Raw genomic sequence first — 26,832 nt, 5'->3', positions numbered from 1 at the left:
TGAAAGACCTGGAAGCAAAAACTGAATTGAGGGGAGAAGGGTTGAACCCAAGCTAGAAGAGAGCCTAGCTTGTGGGTAATAATACCTGAAGTCTCAAAAGGGAGACTTTCAAGGCTTTCTGTAATCTGCCTGCCACGATATCTAGGGTGAGAAATATTCTTTGTAACCAGTTTCTTAAGTGAAACTAGTTTAGTTTGTATATTTGGGTTCATTTGCTTAGTAATCTGCTTTGTTCTGTTTGCTACCCCTTTAACCACTTAAAATCTGCCTTTTATAGTTAATAAAATTGGTTTTTATTATTAAACCCATTTTCTGTAATGTCTAACCGGGGCAGGGATGGGGGGTGAGAAATTGTGCATTTCTTCCTCCACATTGAGGGACGAGGAGGATTTCATAATATATCTTAGGGTCTGCACTCCCAGGGAGGTAGACACCTGAGTGATGGGGCAAGTCCTTTAAGATGAGCCTTCCCAGAACTGTTTATCTGTTTCATTCTGCAGTTGGGTGTGGCCCTGCCTGTGTGTTTGCTGGAGGTTTAATAGCCTAGGTCAGCAAGATAGGTAAAAAGGGTGCCCAAGCTGGTATAAGAGGCAGGCTCAGTGGTATCTCAGCACATCAGGTGGCATCCTATGGGGGTCCAACCTGTCACAAGTGTATCCTCAAAAAATATACTGATCTGTTTTTATTCAATGTTTATAGTTCAGTAACACCTAGGCTGGGCATCACGGTGCTAGATGCTACACAAACACACAGGAAATTACAATCCCTGCTCCCAAGACCATAGGAAGCCAGGCTACAGTATCAAGTGAATAAGGTACAGTATGCACATGCGCACACACACACACACACACACCCATGTGGCCCTGCAGTACTAGCTTCTCTTTATTTGTATTCCAGTAGTACCCTCAGCGTATGAGGCACTGGACTCTAACATAGGGTTGCCAGGCGTCCAGAATGCCTGCTTGAAAAGGAATGCTGGCAACTCCAGTCAGCACAGCTGACAGGGCTGCTAAGAGTCTGGTTGGCCACCCTGAGCAGAGCAGGCAGGCTCTGTGCCCAGCTCCGCATGGCTCCCAGGAAGTGGCCAGCATGTCCCTCTGGCTCCTAGGCAAAGGGGTGGTGAGGGGAGCTCTGTGCACTGCCCCTATCCTGCCCTGCCCGCCAGCTCCACAGCTTCAATTGGCCAGGAACGCCATGGCCAATGGGAGCTGTGAAGCCAGTGCTTGGGATGGTGACTGGGGGCAGGGACAGCACACAGAGCCTCCCTGGCTGCCCATCTGCCTAGGAGCTGGAGCGACATGCCACCGCGTCTAAGGAGCCACCTGTACTTCCTCCATCCCTGGGAAATGCTTGGGCCGCTGAGGTCAGTTCTGCCCAGAATCCGCACCCCAAACCCCCTTCCATGCCGCTAGCCGAGCCCCCTCCTGCACTCCAAATCCCTCTTCCCTGGCCCCACCCCACAGCCTGCAGCCCCAGCCAGAGCCCACACCCCGACCCAGCCTGGTGAAAATGAGCGAGTAAGTGAGGGTGGGGGAGAGTGAGCAACAGAGGAAGCAAGGGTTGAGTAAGTGGGAGGCAGGGTCTCTGAGAAGGGGCAGGATTTTCTGCAATTAGAAAGTTGGCAGTCCTACCCTAACATTCGTCAGGGTGCAAGTACTAAGGGAATCATCTCCGAAGGAATACACAGGGTTCCCCATGCATATGGTATATACAGTACATACACACAACCAGAGGTAAGTCACCTATATTTCCAGCATAATTTTAATACTGTTTAAATATAAATATTGCATACAAAGATAATTAGAGAAAATAAAATTGGATTCTAAAATACACCGATGACCTACAAGTACCTGTGGAAATATAACCTCAGGGTTAGAACTCAGAAGCTTACATGCAGCATACACAAGATGTGGTCACATTTAAAATGGTTTTATAGTGACGTTAATGCCAATAGGCTTTGTCTGCAACTGCCGTTTCACAGTTTCCGTAGTCACTATTCATCCTCCTGTTAGGGTGACCAGACAGCAAGTGTGAAAAATCGGGATGGGGGTGGGGGTAATAGGATCCTATAAAAGAGACCCCAAAATCAGGACTGTCCCTATAAAATCAAGACATCTAGTCACCCTACTTCTTGCAGATGAGCTTTCTACAGTTTGATACAAAGGGTAAAGGTCTTGGATTCAACAAATTGGATATGTTGATGATTAATTCTCTGACTAAAAGATTAAGTTTTGAAAACAAAAACTTGCTTTCAAAACATACCAAAGATTGGTATTTCCAACCCTATTCTAAACCCACACAGCAGGATAGAGGGCAACTGAGAGAGAGAGAGAGAGAGAGAGATTTTATACAAAAAGATAACACAAAATGTGTGTGGCAGTTAGGCTCCCAAACACTTAAAGCACGTGTTCAAATCCCATTGAAAGCAATAGAACTGAAACACATGCTTTGCTGAATGTTGTGGATGTAAGCAAGGTAAGTACTTTGCTGAATTGGGGCCTTAGGCTACAACAACTAGTGCAATGTATAATTAGCTATAGAAACCCTTAATCTCTAGCACTGGGAACTACTGAACATAAACAGGAGGAAGTCAGAAATGTGAATACTTAGAATCCCAATCCTACCTAGAACTCTGATGGGAGCTCTGTGTGCAGAGATTGGATCCTAATTTGCCAAGCAGGCTTAGAAATTCACACCTCATGGAGGTGAATGGGGTATAGGAGTGGTAAATTCCCACCTCTGGCTGACTGCTATGATGTGGCTAGGGAATGCTTTCCGCAAGGCTTGCTTAGCTGGGCAGCAGCCCATCAGTTTACACTGTGCTGGCTATAGCCTCACACAAGAAAGGTGTCAAAACTTAGATTTTTAAAAAATTAAAATTTGGATTTTACAAAATGCCGAAAGCTCCTAAAGTTCCAAGATCAGCAACTTTCTGTGCTGTGACTTTTCTCTTGTCCATGATAAGGCAGTTTCACTTTTTGAAAAGCATGCAGTCACAACCTTCAATGAGACCCTTTAAAACTTTCCTTATCCAAACTGTTCCTGCAAGCCAGCCTCAGGGCAGGCTTTGTTCCTTCCTGACCCCTTCGCCACATCTTATTGATCTAATAGAAAATGCAGCTTCTTAGCCTCTGATTAAAAAGAAAACCTAGCAGATGTCTACTGAGCATGCTCTGAAACTTTTTTCCCCCAATCACTTTACATTTAATTTTTCCCCACAAAAAAGCTTAGCAAAGATCCTCTTCTTCCATAGAGGACAAGCCATGCTTTATAGAGCTTAGCTAAATAATTAGTTAGCTAGGTAATACTTGTAATGCCCTGGGAAGTAACTGGAGTATTATTGTACCCAGGGGGAAACTGAGGCATAGTGGGATTGCCTGAGACCTCAGAGGGAGTCAGTGTCTGATCTGAGAGCTCTGTTTGCTGTTCAGAGAGCTAGAACACAACCCCTCCATTAGATTCCATCCCTTCATAGCTAAGCACAGAGCAAATCTCTTCCCACAGGGGAGTCAATCTCACAATGACCAAAAAAGGACTTCATTAGAGAAATGCTGCTGCACCAGTTAGCTACACAGCCCATGTGTGAGGCTTGCTGAACCTAGCCCCATGCTGTGACTTTGACTAGCTTAGCAAATAGTCGCATACAGTATGAGTGCTGGGTGCAGGGATCAAGCCTAGGAAATCTTTATAGCTGAGAACAGTGATTCACAGGAAGTGGTGGACTTTGTGCTGACATCCAGGATGCTCAGGATGCTTCTTACTTCACTGTTTGGCAGGTTTCCCTTGATGTACAAGATGGCAGCAACGTGCTTTTTGCTAGCGAACAGAAAAGATCCAGTGTTAGTGCCACTCTGTGTATATATCTAAGGTTCCTTTGTGGCCCAATCATCTGACCACCTAAAGGTCTTTAATGTCCTTATCCTCACAACACCCCTGTGTGGCAGGGGAAGTGCTTTTTGTTCTGTGTTTATACAACACCTAGCAGAATGCGGTTCTGCTCCAGGAGTGAGACTTCTAAGCACTACCGTAATACAAATAATTCAATCTCAATTCTGTTGATTGCAACTGAGACATGGAGAGGCTAAGTGATTTGTCCAAGGTTACACAGGAAGTCTCTGCAGAGGAGGGAATATAATCCAGGTCTCCTAAATCCCAGGCTAGCACCCTGACCACTGCACCATCCCCTGCCCTCAGTTGACATGAAGAGGAGAAACCTGGCTCAGAATCAACAAGGAGTCCAGTGGCACCTTAAAGACTAACAGATTTATTTGGGTATAAGCTTTCGTGGGTAAAAAACTCACTTCTTCAGATATGCCCAAATAAATCTGTTAGTCTTTAAGGTGCCACTGGACTCCTTGTTGTTTTTGTGGATACAAACTAACATGGCTATACCCTGATCCCTGGCTCAGAATGTGTAGATTCTAGATGGTGTTTTGTTTAAGACAACTTATTTTAGCTGATGGGGTACCAGCCAAACGGTCACAAAAAATTACATGTTGGAGGGATAGAGTGGAAGACACCTAATTTGAGCTATAAAATCAGTGGTGACACAGCTGAATTATGGAACTTGGATCTGTATGTACTTTGGAAAAGAGGTCAGGAACATTTAGGGGGGGAAAAACAAAAAAACCTACTATCAAGATCTCTGAACTGTACCTTCTAAAAGGGGAGTTGTTACCCACCATGCGGCAGTGTTCCTAGGCACTTGGTATGGATGATGAACTCTCTGCTCTCTGTGTAGCAGGCCTTGAAGTGCTTGAACCTGATCTAGAAAAGCTGATGCTCAAACTAGCTGCTTTTCATCTAATACTCAAGTATCTTCATGGAACTACTGTGGACGTTCCTATTAATGTTCACAAGTATTTTTCAGTACCTCTTACCTCATATCTGGGTATGTATTAGCAAGCGTAGCAACTTCTATTTTAATGCCATTTGAATCCTGAAGTCTGATTATTTCAGCCAGTTTTGGGAGTGCAGAATCCAACCACGTGGCCTTGGACCCCTATCAGAAAATAGTGAGCAAACAATCTAATACAGGTCCATTGGGAATACAAAACCCTGTCTGCATGTGGTGGGGACATAACCAAGGAACGCTGTTTAAATATGATTCCAGCTAAGCCAGTTTCTGACACAACTGGGTTTGGCACGAAGGAAGGAACCAAACAGCGATTAGAAATGATGCCCTATAGTTTGCAGAGACTTTGTTCTAAACTGGATTTAGCCGTGCCCAGATTGAGCATAACAGGAAAGGAACCAATTGCATGTAATCAGGAGGAAGTGGGAAATTAACATCATACTTGGCAGCCCATTTGCTGCTACTAGAGTGTTAGACTTGTAAACTGTGTAACCTTCAGTCCGCGGGCATATATTCCAACTTTAACCGCCCCGAACCTCAGAAAACTCCCCTTCTGTGTAACATCCACTTGAAAAAACTAAATAGCATTTGAAGAATTTAATGCTAGAGGCTGAAGAAAACTCCTTTCAGAAGTTCATAGGACTAAGTTCTAAGATGGACATGGTGAGCCATCACTAACCTTCTCTTTGCAGAAGCTTTGCAAGTGGGAGGCGTGAGTTGAAATGAGATTTGCCAAGTTTTGCTGTAGTTCTGGGGTTTTCAAACTGACTTTCTTCTTAATTAGCCTCACAATGTATTCTCTCACCAAGTGACCATGAATCTTCTCCATAATGCCCTGTTTGTGGTGCGGGGAGAGAGAATGGAAGTTAATTCAGTAGGATCATATGCATGGAACCCACTGGGAGGGCTACAGATTATGCCAGATGTCTGGCACAGAGTTGCCACTTATCTCAATTGCACTTACGTATAGGGCTCCATAGCCCCCTCCTACTGTGTATCCAAGTCCAGTGGTGGTGAGGGGTGGGGCTACAGGGGCTGAGCCCTGCAACTGGGAGTTAGAATGAGGCTCCAAGCACTCACCTTTGACTTGACAGGAGGAATGGGCAGCGAATGGGCAGAGCCTCAGATGCTTCCAAAGAGTAGCAACAGAGGGACAATCCTATCCCACCTCTAAGAGACTTGCGCCCACTGCTGTCATGGAGAGGACAGCCTTGGGCAATTTCTTTTCAGTTACTCCCAGCCCCAAGTTCCATAGTTGCCCCTGGTGGAGCTGATGCAGGAGGTGAATGTCTAGAGAAAGTAACAGCTCCTGCCCACTCACCAGGGGACTCACAGATGTGCAGCCTCTTTCCAAGGCCAGCCATGAAGGACCATAGCAAGAGCGGTCTTGGAGCTGGGTGAGTTAGGGGAGGAAAGAGGGAATGGAGGAGACATTCACCAGGGGACGGGAGGATGGCCTGGGCTAGCATAGGTGAGCTCAGGGAAAGGGTTGAAGGGTCTGTTTCGAATTTTTGTTTGGGACACCTTTAAGTAGCATTAAGTCCCTGTTTGTACATGTGGATCAATGGCAATATGGTCCTGTCATAAATGGATAGGTAAGGTAAGGGTTAAGTTTCTTTTACCTGGAAAGGGTAACCAAACACCTGACCAGAGGACCAATCAGAGAACTGGATTGTTTAAAGTCAGGGGCGGGAATTTGTATACCAGGGGTCTTTGTTGTTTGCTCAGCTGTGAGTAAACAAGGTTTCCTCCTAACTCCATCTTATCTTAAAGTTTCTTCTAAACATCTGTAAGTACCCAGGGAACGCAAAGTAATTCGGCTATGATGATCTTTGTGGTGTATTTACCTGTATGTTGATTTGTTGGACTGGTTTAATTGGGCTATCTTTAAATCAGACTGTTTTTTCATATCTTCTTATAAGCAAGAGCCTGTATTGAGTTTCTTAATGCAAGATTATTGTTTTATATTTTCTTTCTATTTTTATATAAACTTTTTCTTTTAAAACGTGTGGAAGTTTCTTTTCCTAGGGAGGCAAAGGGAAGGGAAAAGCCAGGCTGTGAGCTATTTTCCTATTGCTTTCAGGGAAGGAGCAGGCTACGGGGCAAGAGACAAAGAATCATCTCTGTTCTCTTGTGGTTGAAGTTTTTTTCCTGTTACTGCTACGAGAGCAGACACGGGGGAAGGCAAAGCCAAGCTGGTGGCATTTTGCATCTCAATTGTCCTGAGGGTAGAGAACGCTTATCGCTTGGGAAGTAGAGAAACCGGTTTCTGTGCAAGGCGGGGAAGGAAGGGAGAAGGGATTTTTTCCCCTGCTTTTAGCATCCAAGGGATTTGGAATCTGGAGGTCCCACCCAGGGAGGGTTGGGGACACCAGAGAGAGGAAAGGGGGAGGTCAGGCCCCCTAAAGTAAATTACCTACCTGACCTGGTGGCAGCCCAAATACCCAAGCTGGTAGTGAGCTTGGGGGAGTTTCAGGTAAGCCCCCAGACTTTTGGACGCAAAAGTCCAGGTTTGGGACAGGACCAGATTGTGGACGCTAAAGTCCAGGTCTGGGACTGGAAGGCTAAGTTACCACAGGTCCCAATGCTAAAACACAGTGTGCCAAATTCCTGCCCTCAGTTACAGATGGACAGCCATGCTGGATTCTCATTAGTTCTGAAGTACTCGCTCATCTCCTTATTATTGGCTGATCTGGAGTCCTGTTCTACCCAGTGCACAAAGGCTCCCAGCCCCTCGAAGCAAAGCAAATGATGTCTGGGAATTGGCTCTTTCCCAGAATGAGGATTTCCTACTGGGAACGAGTGATGCACGAGAGGTAGAAATATCGCAGGGAAACAGGAATCTGCCTCAGCTCCTCCTGGTCCCCTATTTGGTTACAAATATTACTAAATTTGTTCAGATTATTAGAGAGACAAAAGGAGGAAACAGAATTCTTACATGGGGACTGGACATTGTCTATTTGAGGCTTGCTGTATAACCACAAAAAATATAGACTTGGATGTGGCTGAGGATAGAAGCTTGCACTGCAGATCACAACATCTAGACATGGCCTCTTCTTGGGATTGGCGCCCATTGCAATCACCCCTGCAAATACTTAGGATTATCAAAGCCACCATAAACTAATTTGCACATGTGCAGCCATGCTGGGGCTGGAGGACCAACAGCCCAGATTCTTGATGTAGACACAGCCTTATTCTGAAAAGCTGCCTGAACATTAGAAAGGCTTCAACGTGTTTGGCCATCATGCTGAAGAAACCAAGGTCAGAAGGAGGTACATGAATCTGGCTTTGATGGATAGGAGTTGATGTTGGCCATTGGGATGATTTGCAAATCCCATTCCCAAGGAGGGATTACCTAATTGTGAAAACTCACCAGTTTAAATGGGGTTAAGATGGCACTTGCCAACATGCACAGCCAGTCCCCTGGCCAAACTGAGGTGGGTCCATATAGCTGAGCATCAGAATGGTCCCTAGCTGACAAGCCAAGCTTGGATTCCCTAGAATTCTTTCAATGTCTCCCTTTGACCTTACCTGATAAAAGGGGTCGTGGAGAGTCTTGAATTCTGAAAGATGGTTGCTGGTAGCCTGAATGATTTCATTCATCGTTTCACTGCACGAAAGCCATTTACTTTGGGTGAACTTTCTAAAAATAGGCTGAGGAAAGAACATGCTGTTCAGCTTCTACAAAGCAAAGTCTAAATGCAAATATGTACCTAGAGATTAACATCTTATACAACAGGTGTGCATGGTGCTGTACAAAAATTAAAGATGGCCTGTTACAGGAGAAGGGGTGAATGGAGGATAGGGTGACCAGACAGCAAGTGTGAAAAATTGGGACAGAGGGTGGGGGATAATAGGAGCTTATATAAGAAAAAGATCCAAAGATCGGGACTGAGCCAATAAAATCAGGACATCTGGTCACCCTCATTGAGGAATAAAACAATGGGATCCAATTGAGTTTAATAATGAAGGTGGGGGCTGAGACTTAAAGTTCAGATCTGGCTCTGATCTTTTCTCAAGTTTGGGTGTGATAGGTTGTGGGGTTTGGCTTGGGGCCCCTCTCTAATAGATGAGAAAAGATCAGATTTTTCTTTAGACTGTAAACTTCCCATTCAGTTAAATCAATCAACATGAAATGTATATTCATTGCTTTGATAAAGACAGCATGATGATGACCTCAGCGAAGAAATGTGATCAGATACTACGATGTGTAGTATAAACTCTGGAACACTGTGCTGCTATATGTTTAACCCCCCTCCCACCCCAAAAGAAGAATGCTGGGAAAATTATGTGGAACCTACTTTTTTGTCCCAAATCAAATCAGTAACATATTAGACTTTTCCTCTACAGGAATATTTCATAAGATACAATTACATTCCTATATGCTTGGTATTTATTCATGTAATACACACAGGTTACCTTTAACTCCAGAAACAAATCTTGAAGCAATACATCATAGCCCAGGTTCTCTATTTCACTAAGTGTACCAAGTATTTTCAATCTCATGCTGTCTTGTGCTGATGGCGTGGTTTTCTCCGTGTGGTCTCTGAAACAAGATGCAGGGATAGATTTGTTACACAAAATAGGAACACTAGTGGGAGACACATTTTAATAGGTCAGAAAATAGAACCTGCACCAGGACATCAAGTTTTGGTCATTACCCAAAAAGCAAACTAGACTTCTGAGTGGCTTCTATGTCTTAGAGTAGAAGTGATGGTCAGTGTTAGTGGGAGGGATACTGATTACATGATGACTTTAATTTGTCTGTCTGGCAATTGTTCTGTTATTACTGGAGGTGCATGTAAATTATCACTGCATATGTGAACGGCAAAAGGGCAGATCCAAATAGCCCTGCCATTGCCCCGGTAAAGGCCAAACTGCAGTGGAAATAACATCCCCTGCTACATGGGACCCAGGCACTGCAGGAGCTCCATACCTCCTTGCCAGCTTGATGGCAGTTCTTGGCACAGGAATGCAGGAATGAAGTTGTGGGTGAGCTGAGCTGTAGCAGGTTCACAGGGCACACAGTGCAGATACATAGACTCAAACCCTCATGAAATGAGTGGCAACAGGCAATATCTGATGCTCCTTCCTATGGCCCTGGTGGATACTGGCTACTACTGGCTGGGCTGTAGGATTCAGTTCCTCAGCCTTGTGCATAGGCACTGACTCTGTGGGTGCTCTGGGGCTGAAGCACCCATGGGGGGAAAAAAAAAAATGGTGAGGGCTTTGCTCCCACTGGCAGCCCCCTCATCAACGCCTCTCCCTCCCCCGGTGTCTCCTGTCCACCTGCGGCTCCACGGATCACTGCCTCCCCATCGCCCCCAGTACCTCTCGCCTGCCAGAGATCAGCTGTTTCGCGGCATCAGACGGTGCTGGGGGGAAACGGGAGAGGAGTGAGGGTGCAGTGCACTTGGAGAGGGAGTGGAACTGGGTGGGAAGAAGGGCAGGGGCGGAGCAGGGGTGGGAAGAAGCAGGGTGGGGGTGGGGCATTGGTGGAAGGGTGCAGTAGGGGAGGGCCTGGGCAGAGCCAGAGGCGGCATCCCCCGGCAGAATAGAAACTCTGTGCCTATGGCCTTGTGCCTTTTGAACAGTTTGACTCAGGCTCTGACCTCTCACACAGGATTCAGTCTATTGTTTTTCCATTATTTCATGAAAATAATAGATAATATCTCCACTCTGTTAGGACAGCCAGAGGGTACCTTAGTTTTGTAGCAAAATTATTTAATGATGCACAGCTTGGATAAAAGGAAAAATGCAGTTGTGGAAACTGTCCTAATGGAATGAAACTGCATGTTCCTAAATAATCAAATGGCACTTTTCTTTTACCCCAAGCACATATCTGTTCTACAGATGGGCACTTGGAGACTAGGTGACTTGTCTATGATCAATCAGTGTAGGAACAAAGAATGAAACCCTGGTATCCTGATTCCATGACCCCTATGTTGTCAGAACTTGCACTCAATAGGAACAGTTGAAATCTGGAATAATAGGATTGTCGTAGTAGCTGAAAATCTTTGGGTGGAGTTCTCAGCTGCTCTAAAATGACACATAAATGACTTCCCTGGAGCTATGCTGATTTACACTAGCTAAATAATAAGAGTGACAAGTATATAATGTAAAGATTTGATTAAACTTTCTGGATATTAGATACTGGAAGTTACTGATTTAGAGAGAGAGAAGCTACAGTGTATGTAAATATTAAAATACAATTAAAGGTTTCCATGGATTTGCTGCTGAAATGCTCTTTACCGCCACAAGCTACTGTCACCCGGATTGATTACAAAGCAATAAGTTAAGCATGTTCATTGTGACACTTACCTAAAATTCATGCAGTTGTTAATATTCGCAATTATCGTAGCCTGGAAATAGCTGTGCTGCTTGTTTTTCTCTTTAAATTCTTCTAAGGCCTTCTGGTAGCTAAAGGGAGAGATTGAAAGAAGAAATCAGGATCAGTAACTTTGCAACTGGATGTCAACGTTGCGCTTAGGAAGCTGTTTCCTGCAACAGATTGTTACTCTACCTTTTCAAAAATGTTGACAGCTCCACCAACAGTACAATGGACAATTGTTTTCCCAGTTCAGGTGTAATTTCTGTAGCTCGCTTTTGTCCTCCATGAATAGTCTAAGACATAAAATTGAACAACTGTCACCTTCAAATTTCAACAACAACCCTCCCCTGCAAAAAAACCCACAGGAGAGTTGCTAAGGTGGCTGATGCTGATTTCTTATTAGTCACTGGTGTCAGAAGAGCAGTGATCAATGTGCTAGGCACTGCACAAACACAAAGCAAGAGCCAGTGGCAGCTGCCTGCGTTGACTGCCTATAACTAAAGACGGTGGAGAAGTGCCGTGACTTGTCCAAAGTCACACAGAGCGTGGAACAGAATGCTAGTCTCTCCAGAGTCCCAGCACAGGGTCCCAGCTGCTGGACAACATTGCCTGTCCTGGGAATAAGCAATGGAACTGTATTTATTTTGGACACTAATGCAATATTTCCACCCTCTGATTTCAATCAGGAATATAAATGAAGGAGAAACTAAACAGGAATTCAGAGGAAGAAAAAGTGTGAACATAGTGTCAAATGATTTTATATATATAAAAATACATGCACACTTTTTGAAAAATATCTTCTAATCTCTGGGCAGGGGGAAAGAGTCCTACCCAAGAAAAGATGAAGGAAAAGAGCTGTTTTGTCTAACATAACCTGAAAATCAGCCAAGTTCGTCAACAAATAACTGCCATTTTGTTCATTTGTGTACAAGAGGTCCTACTGGTTCAGTTTTGGTTACACACATGCATTCCCCTTTTGTCAGGTCAAACAAGGGCAGGATTTTTCCCCTTAACATATTTGAGGTGTGGGGAAAGGGAGTTTCCCAGGACTGCAGAACAGAGGGACCTGCTAGTCCCTAATGAATAACCACCCATGCAATCAGCCCATAGCCTCTGACTGAGGCAGGCCTAGTGGATAAGACATTGGCCTGTGCTGTGGGAGAAATGGGTTCAATTCCCTGCTCTGGTATAGCCTCCCTCGGTGACCTTGGGTAAGTCACTTAGTCTTCCTGTACCTCTGTTCCCCATCAATCAAATGGGGATAACAGCATTGGCCTACCTCACAGGGGTGTTGAGGATAAAATCCATTGTAATTAGGAAGTGCACAGTTACTATGATGATGTCAACTACCTAGAGAGATTTTTCCATACCATTACACAGTCTTCCCTTTATGTGGATATCCAGAGCTTTTTGAATGGATTGTACTTGGTTTCAAATCCTAATACCTGCATGATAGTTATTTCTTTTTCAGTATATCCTGGATCAAGTAAAACATCGCACTTCAGTGTATTTGTTACCTGGATGACATCTATGGCTAATTCACTATGAAAACGTCCATCCAGTTTTTCCGGTTCTCTCTCTTCTGTCCACCTCTTTACTTCCATTTCTAAACTCTTGGCCAGCCAGTTCTTGACAGAAGCCTTGACAGAATGAAGGAAAAGAAACAACATTTACCACAGCCACGTACGTGGTTTTAGCGCTCACGGTTTGTGGACTACATTTTACTGCTCAGTCATGTAATTTGTCTAGCCTAACAGAATTTTACATCAATCCCTGCTAGGAACTTGAAAATCTGCTCTCTGCCAGTTACAAGCTACCCTCTGAGAGATGCGTGTAAAGACCCTATACCCATAGGGCCCAGTCTTTATTCATGACCATATTGTACCCTCCTGTGCTTAGCTCAGGGGAGGGCATACAAGAACTCTGGAACTTGATACTCATTTCAATATTCCCAATTAATGTTTCCTCAGGGAGAGGCTTGGAAGGTGTACAGGATATTGCCCCCAATTCCCAGGAGAAGGGAAATGGAAGCTCCAATGCTTTGGGTGCTGTTCAGTCTCCCTTGTGGCTCCTCTACCAGCCAGAGCCCAGAAGATAATGCTACAAAAAGCAGCACAGTCTTCTGGGCACATCGCCACCTGACTAGCTGCCAGGTTGGGAGGAGAAGCATGCTGCATATAGTGGCTGCTTCTCAGCGCTGACCCTTCCTGCTCCTGACATGGATAACTGCAGAGCCGCACGGCACATACTGTAATTAACACCGAGAGGCTACTGCTGGGTTCTGTTTGCTCAACAACTTGCCTGTCCTAGCTCACATCTGGAAGGGATTATAGACTGGAACTCCAGACTGAACTTCCTCTCTACTTATAAGTCTCCAAGAATTCTAGCCTGATGTTTTTGACTGATCACACGGTTCTAAGCACTGATTACTAGAATGGTCACCACTTGGGTGCTCTCCATCTTCCCTCCCCTCTCCCCCAAAAGACCACAAGACTAACAGTCTCTCTGCCATTTCTGCCACGGTTGTTCAGTACAGTTAAGGGCTAGATTTTTAAAAAGCAGGCCTGCACAGTTGCACCCCTTTGCATGCACCCAACCTGCTTTCACAAATGCTTTGGGTAGGAGTCTCCTCTGACAACAGCATGCAAGTCAGGAGTAATGCCACTAGAGTGACACAGCACATACCTGGCTAGGAGACGAGAACTGAGCCCTCTCTGCATGCTTTACTTAAAATTGGGTCCAAAAAAATCTTTGACAGTTTATTCCCTCTTAGGCTTCCAGGGATAGGATAATTGTTTTTCTGTGTAAATAGCCATGCAGCCCCCAAGGCTAGTAGGCTGGGCTGAACATGAAGACAACAGCATTTTGTTATGTAGATCATTGTGCAAGAGAGAACATGATTCATTTCCCACCCACTTAGCAAGGTTGAGCTGACATGTCTGATCTTGAAGGGTATGTAAAATGAGGCAAGGAGCAGGGCAATGCACAGTAACTCTGCCCTGGACAAAATAAAGCTTCACTAAGGCATGTCACAGAAATAAAGGTAAGAAAGGAATGAACAGATTCTCACCGCTTCATTATACATGTATTTAACTTCAAGCTGTTCGATCATTTTGGGTGGCAACAGGCTCCCCAGTTTAGCTTCATCCAACTCTTTCATTAAAATGGAATTTTTTCTTATGTCACTGGAATGAAAAAGTCAAGCAATCATATTTCTTAGTCATGTAATTGAAGACAGTTGGTTTACATAAATCTAACATTGCTAAAGAAATTAGTGAAAACCAGATGTAAAAATGGGTGCTGCCCTTAAACCTAGGCAGGGCTTGGAGACAGCAGCCAGGCTTTGCAGCCCAAGTCTCCAGTTATAGTTTGTTCGTGCCACTAAACAATAATGGACACTGGCACAGCTTGCTGTGGGAATTCAAACAGTGCAGAAGTGTTCTAGCCTAAATGGAACCAGGAATTGAGTTTTGTGCCAGCAGCTGAGTTCTGGTGGGAAAGGGAGAATTCAAAACAATGAAAATAAAGGAAACCCTTCCTCCTTCAATAGCTGAATTATCTGATGGGACACTGGGTTTTAGTGACTAAAGGAACGTTGGACAAGCAGTTGTTTTTAGAATTTCAATGGCCAAAAGGCTGCTTTTGGTGTCTCATATCCTGCTGTTCTTTCTGTTGGGGGGGGCGGGGAGAAAAGCTCCAAGTAACTAGGCAATATGGCGTGGGGTCAGAAGTTTACATTCTTAGGCCTGCTAGCTAGCATAAGTACATGTGATCATTTATCATTTTCTTTTGTTCTTTTGTTTGTGGTACAGGAGGTAATCGATCAAAGGGGGGGGGTCAGTAGTATGGGTTAAGGATATAGTTAATTAAAAGATCCGGTAGTTAATGAATTGTAAATGATGAATTGTAGCACCTGTGAACATCTCTGTAAACAAGTAAGGTATATAAGACATGGCAACGGATAGTAATTCGTGCATGATTTGAGAGTTGCATCTCCGTGCACCTTATTTGAGCTCAAATAAAGTAATACTAGCCTCTCCACTCCGGTGTGGTTATTTGGGGATACGCACACTGGGCAAACGAACCCCAAACGGTTGCTCTCCCTGTAACATTTCTGTGAAATCCTATTGAAGGGAGGACTGATGGCTTGACATAGAGACAGAAATCAACTGCTACCCTGGTGTCAATGTGGAATCACTCCATCAGCCTCAAAGGAGATTACACTGAAGGCAGGTTTTGCACTGCAGTGAGTAATGTTAGTGATTACCCAACATCCACATTTATATATGAACCATCACTTCACAAATATCACATTGTACTACTAGCAACAATATATGGGCTGCTTTTCTACAACTTCAGAAACTTGTTGCCAGATCTTTAGCAGCAGTAGTGCTGTGCCAGGCACAGTTTAGTGGGGGAAGATGGCCAAGGTGTGGAATCTGCACTTTTTGTTGAAAAAAGTTCAGTCAAAAATGTTCACTCAGCTCCACCATTTATCCTTCACAGAGTATTTGTGTAAGAAAATAGCCAGGGTTCTAGATCATCCTACCCTAATCCAGTGGTCTGGAACATTGAAACAACATTTGCTGATTCACCTCTCCCAAATTACTCCTAAAACCACCCACTCGGTTTTCAAAACAAAGCCAAACGTTTTGGCTTATGCCAGAACTTTTCTGAATGCAATACGCTGAGGGAGGCTTGCACGGTATGTGTAGCTATGTCATTGTTGGTTTTTCCCCCCGTGTGCTGCACCTTTAAATGTCTCGGGATCAGAGTTGTGCTGCGTCTCTGGTGCAAAGTTGCCGTAAAACTTGTATGGCCAGCTGCAGGAGGATTCACCCAGTGCAAGGGGAACCTGCGGCAACACGAACCACTGCTGTACCTCTTATTGCCTGCTGCAGGAGGTGTGGCCAAGGATTCTCTATACTCTGCTGTTCCCTGACAGGTGAAATAGCCCCTTGGGGCCACAGGCAACTAACTTAAAACTGTTTTGTGAGGGGAGCAACCAGTGCCCAGAATCATGGGTGGGAAGGGAGGCACAACGATGACTAAGTCCAACTGTGTACACCTTCCTTCTCCTCAGCTGCTCTGAGCACTCCTTAGCATGAGCTCAGGCTCTGGGCCCAGAAGCCTGCCTTCTGCTAGAGGTGACGGCTATGTTTCACTCAGGCTGTTACATGAGAAGCATGGTTTGAGGAGACTCTTTCACGGAGGAAATCTACTGTCATCTCCATATATTCAAATAAAGTCACTCAGAGTGATAGGACACTGTGAATGAAACACTGTATGTTTTGTGTATGAAAAAACGGACTTGCTTTTAGAATTTCAACCCACTGGGGTAAATTCATCCCTGGTGTACGTATCCTGTGGTCTCCTATGAAATGCCCAGCGCCATCACGTATCCTCATTTACCAGTGGCAGGTGCGTGCCTTGTGCATGTACCTTCCCCCACTGCACAGTGCGTGTTTAACATTGGAAGTAGGTTAGGCTGGGTATGAAACGCTGACAGTCTCTGCAGTATAAGGGAAGGTGTCTGCAAACTCTCACATCCATATTTAGCAATACCAATTTAATCACGTGTTGCTCCTTATGAAAGTAGTTAAAACATGACTAGCAGATCAATGTTTCTACCCCGAGTGCAGCAGCGCTTTTGAAAAAATTCTAAAATCAACCTCAAGTCACTCCATCTTACAGCAAAGCAGCACTTAGGAAAAAAATACTTGGGGGTTTTAAAATAAAGTAACACAGCTTTTGTATTTACAGTTTGTGATAAGAAACACGACTTCTTCACAAAACATATCTAACAGCAGAGCAACTGGTTTGTCTAGTACTTTGGAGGAGTTCAGTTTTACAAAACATGTGGTAGTTTAGCCCAATAACAGTCCTTTGGCTAATGCTCTGCTGGATTTGGGTTCCATTCCTTGCTCTCCTAACTCAGGGAGTATCTACTAAGCAGCTATGTGATGTGATTTCCAGTGTGGGTAGACATACATGCACAAGTTGTGTTCAAACTAGCATGCTAAAAATAGCACCGGGGCCATGGTGGCACGGGCTAGCTGCCTGAGCTGTACCCCCAGGACCAGGAGGGATTGTACTCAGGCAGCTAATCCAAGCCTCCGCCCACACTGCTGCAGCCTCACTGCTACTTTCAGGTGCTAGTTCGAGCAGAGCTAGCCCATGTATGTCTACCTGAGCTGGGCATTACGCCTCCCAGCTGCAGTGTAGACACACCCTCTGAGGTACACAGGGACTGTGGGTAATGCCTAAGCAACATACTCTGCCCTCCCAGATGACTTCACATCACGTTTCTCAGGCGCACAGTCCGGCAGTTGAATGAGGGGCCACAAGAAAAAAAGGTCCTTCACTTCCCCAGGAGGTGACTGGGGTAGAGAAGGAGAATCTGGAAGAGTTCAGTCGCACAGCTGGAGGGGTGCTCGGGATAGGGAGCCTGGCCAGGCCAGCCTGATGCTGTGAGCTATTTGATTAAAGAGTGGCAGCAATGGACTGGAGTCCCTTCCAGCTCCACTGGGCTGAAAGATTGCTGTTGTGGCACTCTGAGGGGAAGTGAAAAATCCTCCCCAGAGGATTAGAATAAACTGCAGGTGTTGATTTCAGGCCAGGTCCTCAAGCTGGGGTAAATCAGCATAGCACCATTGATTCCAAAAATCAGCCATCTACTTGACACCAGTGAAGCAAAGCCAACTTGCACATAAATATGTGGGCATCTTTGGAGCCAATGGAGCAATGCAGATTTACATTAGTGGAGCGTCAGGCCCAAGGACCACACAATACAAGACCTGGCAAATACCATCCTATGTATTTAAGCCACAGGGACAGGTGAGGGGACTCCCTGACTACTTGGCTGAAGAGCAATGGAGTGTAATTGGCATGACTCGGTGCACGGGAGCATGATAATAAAGTGTAACTGTACATGCTGGCAAACGATCCCCTACAGAGCATAGACAGAGAGGCATCTTCTGCCACCTGCACGATGTTAAGTTACAGGGTATAACCTGGCACGGCTATCAAGACACCCAAGAGGTGTTTGAGTTTCAAAATTACTGTCTGAATTGAATACTGTAAAAATCGTACTTGATGCTGTACATTACTAATCACTGTAGACAAACTCCTGCCCTGGGCCGCGTGGGTGTTGCTGGTGGGGGTACATGAGAGTGCACCCCCCCACCCATGTGGCAGCACTTGCCACAAGGTACTGGGAAAGGGACCTGGCTGCCCACCTGCCAGTTCTCACCAGCCTGCAGAGTGGTATGGTCTGCTAGCATAGGGTGTGATGTGACCCCTAGGTACCTTCTACACATGCTGCAACATGGAGCCTGCTCTAGAGGTGGGTGAACCCTGCTCCTTTCTGGGACCGGCAGTAAATTATGCTGCAGAGTATCTCCCAGCTGCCATTGCCTATCCTGCACTGGCAAGATGGCTCCTACACTTTCAGATGGGTTCCAAACACATACCCACTTCCCAGTGTGCCTGCTTACAGCAAAGGAAGGATTTTGCCATAAATATCCCCTATACTATGGCTATGTCCACACCATGCAGCTTGTCAGCACAGCCCTCTCGTGTACATCCAGCCTACACCGACTAAAGGCCTTTTTCTGTTGGGATAGGAATACCACCTCCCTGAACAATGCTAGCTGCCTCAACAGAAGCCGTCTTCTGTCAACATAGCTCAATCTACACAATGCAGGGCCGGCTCCAGGTTTTCTGCCACTCCAAGCGGCAGGAGAAAGAAAAAAAAAAAGCCGATCAGCAGCACTTCAGCAGCAACTCAATTGCACCACTCCACTCTTTGGCAGCAGATCCTTCACTCCCTCCCTTCCTCTTCGGCAGCCGCCCCAATAGTGGATGGAGTGACACCCCAAGCACCTGCTACTTAGTTGGTGCCTGGAGCCAGCCTTGAAACAGGGGTTTTGTCAGCATAGCTATGTTGGTGAGGAGTGTGGTTTTTTTCACACCCTTGTCAGATTCAGCTATGTTGACATAACTTTTAAGTGTAGATCCAGACTAAGTGTTCTCTTATTAGATACACTTTGCTCAGACACCATTTCTAAACGTTCGGAGAGAGAAATCACCTTTACTGATTGTTTCTGGAATCTACTATCCAAAATCTGGCACTGGCAAAACCAAAGATAACAGACTAAGTGATGATAGACCCTGTGCATGTATGGCACGGGAATACACGAATGCAGATCAGTCAACTCTAGTGAGAAACATGCAGATATAATCACCACTTACTTTGGATAAAAGTTCTGCACCCAGGTGAGGAGGAGATATAGGTCCTTATCTCCCAGTTCAAACTCAGCAATCAGCTGCAGCTGAGAAGAGAAATAGCTATGGTAACATTCTGCATATGTGCTGCACACGTTAAACTGCGCGTGGTAATGTTGTTTAATGCATTCCACCACTGTTATCATATCCTCTTTCATTGTCCTTCCCATGTGCAGAAAGCAAAAAGCAGTTGTAGACAGGGTCTCAGCAGAGCTAGTGCGCTGGATGTCTTTCATACGATCAGTTACAGACTGCTTCACTGTGTCCATCCAAACCTCCTTCCATTTTCTGGGTCTGTAACTCACGACCTTGTCAGGTGGCTTCTCTGACTTGTATCTCTCATCCTCCACCTCCTGCTCTTCTATTGCGTACACGGCATGCCGTAGTAACTTTGGATTAGATGGCGCTAGGATTATCGAATTCCTTATGATGCTGAAGACTTTACTCTTCAGTAGTTCATAGAGTGATTCCACTGTGCTCTGCTCCCTTGACAATTCCTCTTCACTCTTGCCACCTAAGTTGTTGTAAAGGGCCCGCTCCAGAGCAATCAGCTGTTGAGTGGCATCGAAGAATTGGTCACTTTCAAGGTGCTCTCTGATTTGTTCAACTGTCAAAAGAACAATTTTTATACTCAACTGCTTTACGACCAAGGCTCCCATCTCAACAAAAATGGCCCACGATACTACAGCACATTCAGTTATATAGCCCTTTTAATGCAGATTCTTAGACTTCACGGCAAAGTGTCATTCAGGTGACTTTTAGCGATCTCTGAATATTCCTGCCATCTCTCTCACTAGAGATAACTGTGACTCAGGCTGTGCCAAGGTATTACCAGTCCAGGGGTTAGATGTACTGCCAACTATCTTATGCTAAAATACTAGAGGTTCTACTCAGGGCTTATAGATCGATAGCTTCAAAACTCAAGTGGGATATTATCTATATCTGTTTTTACCCTCTGCCATCCATCTAGCAGTAAAAAAGATCCAGGCTACTAAATTGTGTGGTACCTGCATCTTTATAGCAGGAACACTGAAGATTATGGGAAAGTGCACACAGACACACCAAAAGCTCAGCCAGTTGTGCTCTTTAGTGTAAGCGTATGTAAGTGACGGGAAGGAGTGGAAATGAGATGATACATCCTCAGTTCTCACCTGTGTCCGCTTGCTCTTCAAAGATCACACTGGAGGGAACAGATGTCAAAACCTTAGTCACCAGAAAGACTACAAATCATTCAAAGGCCATTAATAGTGCCACTGACCAACAGTGAAGGCAATCTGCTCATTCCAGTCATGTCATGCCCAGTGACATCACTGGGAATTCGACACATGAATCACGGGCATGCTAAGACATTGAAGAATGAGCATAAGCAAACAGACTACAACAGTAACTGAAAAACCTGGCACATGAAGTCCCAATATTGTTGCTCCTAAATTTAGATTTCTGCTAGGATTGTGGAACAGAATGATAGAAACGGTTGGCAAGTACTCAGAATCCAGAATCTATTGTCCAGCTCTTGGTACTTGCTGTTGTACCAAGAGCTGGGCACCAGAACAAAAAACCTCAGGGAAAACTGATTTGTCATCCTATGCCATGCCTGAGGGCTTGTCTACAAGAACAGGTTTCAGAGTAGCAGCCGTGTTAGTCTGTATCCACAAAAAGAACAGGAGTACTTGTGGCACCTTACAGACTAACATTTATTTGAGCATAAGCTTTCGTAGGCTACAGCCCACTTCATCGGATGCATGCAGTGGAAAATACAGTAGGAAGATTATATATATATACACATACACACAACCATGAAACAATGGGTGTTACCATACACACTCTAACGAGAGTGATCAGTTAAGGTGAGCTATTACCAGCAGAGGAGAGAAACTTTTTGCAGTGGTAATCAAAATGGTCCATTTGCAGCCGGTGTGTGTGTGTGTGTGTGTGTGTGTGTATATATATACATCTTCCTACTGTATTTTCCACTGCATGCATCCGATGAAGTGGGCTGTAGCCCACGAAAGCTTATGCTCAAATAAATTTGTTAGTCTCTAAGGTGTCACAAGTACGCCTTTCTACAAGAACCAGTGAGCATGCAGCAAGCTGAGATATAAATCTCTCCTGCACTAGCCTGCCACACACTAAGGGTCCCTATAAGCCCTGCTGCCGCACACTAAAAATTCCAGGATGTGCTTTAATCGACACTCGTTTCAAAGCAGGGTAACTCAAAATGCATGCGCATTAAGGAATTTATAGTGCACACTAGCAAGGTCCACACAGACAGACACTTCGTGCATGGCAGGCTAGTGTGGGGTAGATTTACACCTCAGCTTGCCACAAACTAACTGTTCATATAGACAAACCCTGAGAGGTTGGCCGGAATACAAATACTTGGTGCTAGTAGGTAAGCATTAAAGTGTCCAATCCTCCTTCAGGCACTATCCTCTGGACCGGAGGGGCTGCCATGTTAGAATACCCCTCCCAGTAAAGGTCAATTATCGTTGTCCAAATCTACATCATTCATTACAGAGGCCTGGCTTTGCGGATGGTGTGGTTTCCAAGAACAACTGACAACAGGTGGTTTCCGGCTAGCCTCGAGGCTGCATGGATGCTGGAATGGCCAGCAAACCTGCTTGGCCTCCAGACATATATCCTAGTGGTCAGACATGCACACATTTTGCCAAGTCTGTTTGTTATCTGTATCAGGGTTGGACATTTACATTAGACATAGACTACACAACACTAATTGCTTAGAAGGAGGAAGGGATAGTCTAGTAGACCTGGGAGACCTTGGTCCAATTCCTGCCTCAGCCACAGACTTCACAGGAAATCTAGTGGAAGTCATTTGATCTGCCCTATGCCTCCATTCCTCACCTGTAAAATGAGGATAATACTTCCTCACCCCCAAGGGGCACTGTGGGGATAAAATACACTAATGTTTGTGGGGTGGCCATAAGTGTAGATAGATAGAACTGGCGCATACTGTACCTGTCAGTGGCTTCTTGTCTGTCACTGCTCCATCCTTTTCTGTTAGATTCGCTATCTTCTGACCACCCCGAAAATTAAAAAAGGCATCTTTTAGTTTTCCCTTTATTCCTTTCTTTTTGGGACTATCTCTGCACTCAGATGAAGGACGACAGCTCCCATTGGCTTGAGTGGAAGGTGCATGTGAGTCTCCGAGAGCAGAATCTTGTCCTCGGCTTTCAGTTTTCACCTGATCTTTTGGCTCGGTCTCTTCCACAGCTGATTCAATAGACACACTATCTGGCTCGGATTCTGATAATGTAGAAGGTTTTCCAGGTGGCTTTACTCCAGTGATGCAGTCCTTAGAAATCTTACCCATCCCAAAAGGACTGTTGTTGAAAAAGGGCATCATTTTTATCATCTTCTTTTTTTTAAGCCTGTAAATTAGAGTAAAGGAGTTGTCAGGCCCAAATGCTTAGTTGCATTAAAACAAAACAACATGCCAGTGGCACAACGTTGAAGGCCTATTCCTGTAAATGAAAATTGCTACAGTAATCTGCTGTTAAACATGTGTGGGCTGCACTGAGCGAGTTACAGCTTACGGCCCAAGAGTGTGTCAGTCAGGAGGAGCATTTGAAGCAGGCGATCTGCAGAACATTAGACAGGGCCTCAAGACAACACCTTTGTTGACATTAATAACACCAAGGTGGGTGGATGTATTCCTGTGGAACCTGAAAGTGATGATTCAGAACTGTCTTTACTGGAAATCTTCAGAAGTCTATATAAATACATAAGTACATGTCTTTCCAGAGTGTGGTGGAAACAAGGAACACAGCGAGGTTAATATACACAGTCTGTAATATAGGCACACCTGGGGCCCAGTCCTGCACCTAATCTGGGCCTGCTTCTAATCTCTATGAGCACAGAAATGCATACACATCTGCACTTGACGGTACACGACAGTTGCCACTGGCAACTTGCACATGCAGTTACCGGATTTGAAAGCACAATCATAAAACTCAGACAAGCTGGGTGTGCAAATGCATTTTTTGGGGAAGTCTGGGATGGGTTAACTATGCTCCCAGTGAAGTCACTAGTAAAACTCTCTCACTTCAGCCAATGTTGAAAGCTTTTTGAAAATCCCATTTACAATGTTTAGGAGAATCAGGCATATACTGGGAAAAAAAATCTTATCAAGTAATATTAAAGTCTGCAGGGAGTGAATTCTCCTGCATTAGCATAATATTTATTACTAGTCTCACTGAAACACCAAAGACCCCAGTCAGAGTCAGGGTCCTTTTGTACTCTAGGCTGTCCAAACAAAGTAGGATACATCCTAGCAATGACTGATGCACTGTAGACTATTTTGGTCCTTTTTAAAATGTATTCTGGAATGTAATACCCCCCATTCCAGAAAGCCTCTTGGTGCAGCTACAGTATCTAAAAAGATACAGCTCGTCTGCTGTCAAATTCCCACACAAATAAACCAAATCTTTAGATCCCACCCCCTCAGAAGAGATGGGCCTTACACAGCACAAATGCTGGCCTCCAGGCACTAGCTTGAAATAGCATGGGAAGCAAATTCAACTCAAAGGCCACGTCTAGACTACGCGCCGGATCGGCGCGTTAAAATCGATTGCTCGGGGATCGAAATATCGCGTCTGGTCTGGACGCGATATCTCGATCCCAGAGAGTGCTTAGATCGATTCCGGAACTCCAGCTAGACGACCGGACTTCCGGATTCGACACAGCGAGCCGCGCGGATCGATCCCCGCGCGGTGAAGACAGGTGAGTAAATCGATTTTAGATATCGATTTCAGCTACGCTATTCTTGTACCTGAAATTGCGTATCTAAATCGATTTAATCTCGTAGTGTAGAACCTGGCCAAAGTTTCTACAGTGAGAGTATCCTCCTATGGCAAGGAAGGGTGGGTGGGGGCTGTTCTTGAGGCCAGGTCTACACTACGAAATAAAATCAATTTTTAGATACGCAATTTCAGCTACGAGAATAGCGTAGCTGAAATCGAATATCTAAAATCGATTTACTCACCCCGTCTTCACCGCGCGGATCGATCCGCGCAGCTCGCTGTGTCGAATCCGGAAGTCCTGTCGTCTAGCTGAAGTTCCGGAATCGATCCTAAAAGCACGCTCTGGGATCGAGATATCGCGTCCAGACCAGACGCGATATTTCGATCCCCGAGCATCGATTTTAACCGCCAATCCGGCGCGTAGTCTAGACGTGGCCTGAGACAGGCAGATCCTAATCATATAGGAATTTCCAGTGGTACTGGAATCAGCACTGCAAATGTTCGGTACTGTAAAATATCAGTACTTAAAAAATTCACTCCCTATCAGTGAGTAGGAAGCATTCTTGGTGAATGAGGGACCAAAGCCATCAGTTTCTTTGCAACAGCACCTAGCACAATAGGGTCCTGTCCCTGATGGGGCTCCTAGACACTTCTGTAATAACAAACAATAATAAAACAAAACCAAAAAAAAAACAACCCCCCCCCCCAAGCTAAGTTTCTAGTCCTTGCTGCCAACACCGCTCTTTGGCTCTCATGCAGGTCACATTTAATGCATTGCTATATGCAGATTGGCCACCCTTCAGCATCTGCTGTGAAACTGTAGCATCAGAACAGTGGGCAGCTGCATGGTTAGAAGTGGCGGAAGAATTTGGCGATGACCACACCCCTAACAAATGAACTTATAATATCAAGCCCTCCAAATGCTCTTCTTCAGTTTATACTGTAAGATTTAGGGCTACGTACTAGGATATATGCTTGATCACTCCCCTAGATGCAGGTTCCATTGATACAAGCACTGACGTGTAGGCATGACAATTGGAAGACTATGGCTCTTTGTTTTGAGTCTGATTACTGACATTGGCATCATCCAAAAACAACTACTCTAGAACGTCAAGCTGACAGTATGACACAAACTTATGACTCACAGGCACTTGGGAAAGGGAATCATTCAGTTTTACACAGGAGTATTCCTTCCCCGCTTTGACCTATGGGGTGAGATTCAGGATTTGGAAGAAATAATGCAGGTTGCTTTTAGAGAATGCGAGAAACATGATCATTTTATTAATAAAAAAACCTGTTGGCTATATTCAGTGCCACTGCCAGTCTACACACGCAGAAATCAACCCAAGATAATTGGCTTATGAAAAATTACCAGGCACACACCTCATTTAACAGGTTCGCTCATTTGCAAGTGATCACAAAGGTTTGCTAAAAGTTAAAACCTGGTGAATAGCATTCCAAATGAATAGGAATAAGGGATGACTCCGGGAAATCCTAGGTGTAGATGTGCTGACTCTTCTGCCAGCAGGAATGTTATCACAATGGCCAGAAACAGAGGGCTTGAATGGTAGTTCTTTCAAACCAGTCTTCACGGCAGCTGTGGCATCACTCACACAGGAAGAGAAGATGGGAGGACTGATGCTCAGGCTCTTAAGGATGTTGTCATTATCGCTAACATCATACTAATTATGACTTTAAACAAGGGATACAATTTCCCCTTCTGGAATCTTACAAAAGAAATGTGGGGATTTTTTTTTGTTTTGTTTTTGTTTGGGTAATTAGCCATTGCAATTCACTTTAGCTAGACTCAATAAGGTACATCAACTCCAGTTTTATGGTTCTTATGACGTAAAACATCTTCCTCTTTTATTTGTCATTTATTTCAAAGGATGCCATTGTAATAGAGGATCTAGACAGATGCCCAGTGGTTATATATCACAAGGCTATTGTCCTAATCTCTGTTTTCCAGAACAAAGACTTATTTGTATCTAGATCTGCAGGGCCAAATTAATACCTCCTATGAGATCAGGAATAAATATGGTGTGTGTGTTCCCCCTATAATGACTTAGGTCATTGTCTGCACTGCAGCTGGAAGTGAGCCTCTCAGTTGACAGTAAAGCCTCGCAGTAGACAGATGGGCACTAGTGGGGTTTGAGCTAGTGTAACACTGACAGACCCCGGTCATCGGTGGGCAGGATTGAACCAGGGACCTCTGGACCTTAGTGCATGAGCCTCTACCGCATGAACTAAAAGCCACCTGGCACTTAGTGAAAGCTGTAGAGCAAACTCATTTAACTCTCTCTCTAAGTGGTCTCAGTGCCACTAGATGGGACAGAACACCACACCCAGAAGGTGTGTGGGTTACACTAGCACACTCGAAACAGGAGTGTGCATGTTGAGCTTCTGCCACAGACTCACGCTCGCCACCCACACTCAGAGCCAGGGGCTTGAGAGCCCATGCTGCTGCCTAAACTGCAATAGCCACTCAATTCAGACAGCATGCAAGCTTAAGTCCTGCTAGCATGCATCTGTCTACCTGTGCTGGGAGCCTTGCTGACTGCTGCAGTGTAGACAGGTACCGATCTCACAAACATTTACAT

General features: G+C 45.0%; 1 protein-coding gene across 2 annotated transcripts in view; it reads right to left on the bottom strand.

Moving 5' to 3' along the window:
* Positions 1-1,743: 1,743 nt before the first annotated feature.
* The window catches only part of TNFAIP2 (TNF alpha induced protein 2), a 38,036-nt gene continuing 12,947 nt past the window's right edge, over positions 1,744-26,832 (bottom strand). For both annotated transcript variants that reach the window (XM_032771618.2, XM_032771619.2), the window contains exons 2-12: positions 22,449-22,861; positions 19,440-20,079; positions 14,257-14,371; positions 12,704-12,826; positions 11,379-11,479; positions 11,177-11,275; positions 9,275-9,401; positions 8,387-8,509; positions 5,535-5,690; positions 4,881-5,002; positions 1,744-3,816 (exon numbers count right to left, since the gene is read on the bottom strand). In XM_032771618.2, coding sequence (XP_032627509.1) covers positions 3,675-3,816; positions 4,881-5,002; positions 5,535-5,690; positions 8,387-8,509; positions 9,275-9,401; positions 11,177-11,275; positions 11,379-11,479; positions 12,704-12,826; positions 14,257-14,371; positions 19,440-20,079; positions 22,449-22,845 — 2,145 coding nt within the window. In that variant the 5' untranslated portion in view covers positions 22,846-22,861 and the 3' untranslated portion in view covers positions 1,744-3,674. The remainder of the gene's footprint in view (positions 3,817-4,880; positions 5,003-5,534; positions 5,691-8,386; positions 8,510-9,274; positions 9,402-11,176; positions 11,276-11,378; positions 11,480-12,703; positions 12,827-14,256; positions 14,372-19,439; positions 20,080-22,448; positions 22,862-26,832) is intronic.

The sequence above is a fragment of the Chelonoidis abingdonii genome, chromosome 4 (genome assembly GCF_003597395.2).
Source record: "Chelonoidis abingdonii isolate Lonesome George chromosome 4, CheloAbing_2.0, whole genome shotgun sequence".
In the NCBI taxonomy this organism is placed as follows: domain Eukaryota; kingdom Metazoa; phylum Chordata; order Testudines; family Testudinidae; genus Chelonoidis; species Chelonoidis abingdonii.
Note: the sequence above shows the minus strand (reverse complement) of the source record. Positions and strands in the feature narration are given on the sequence as shown.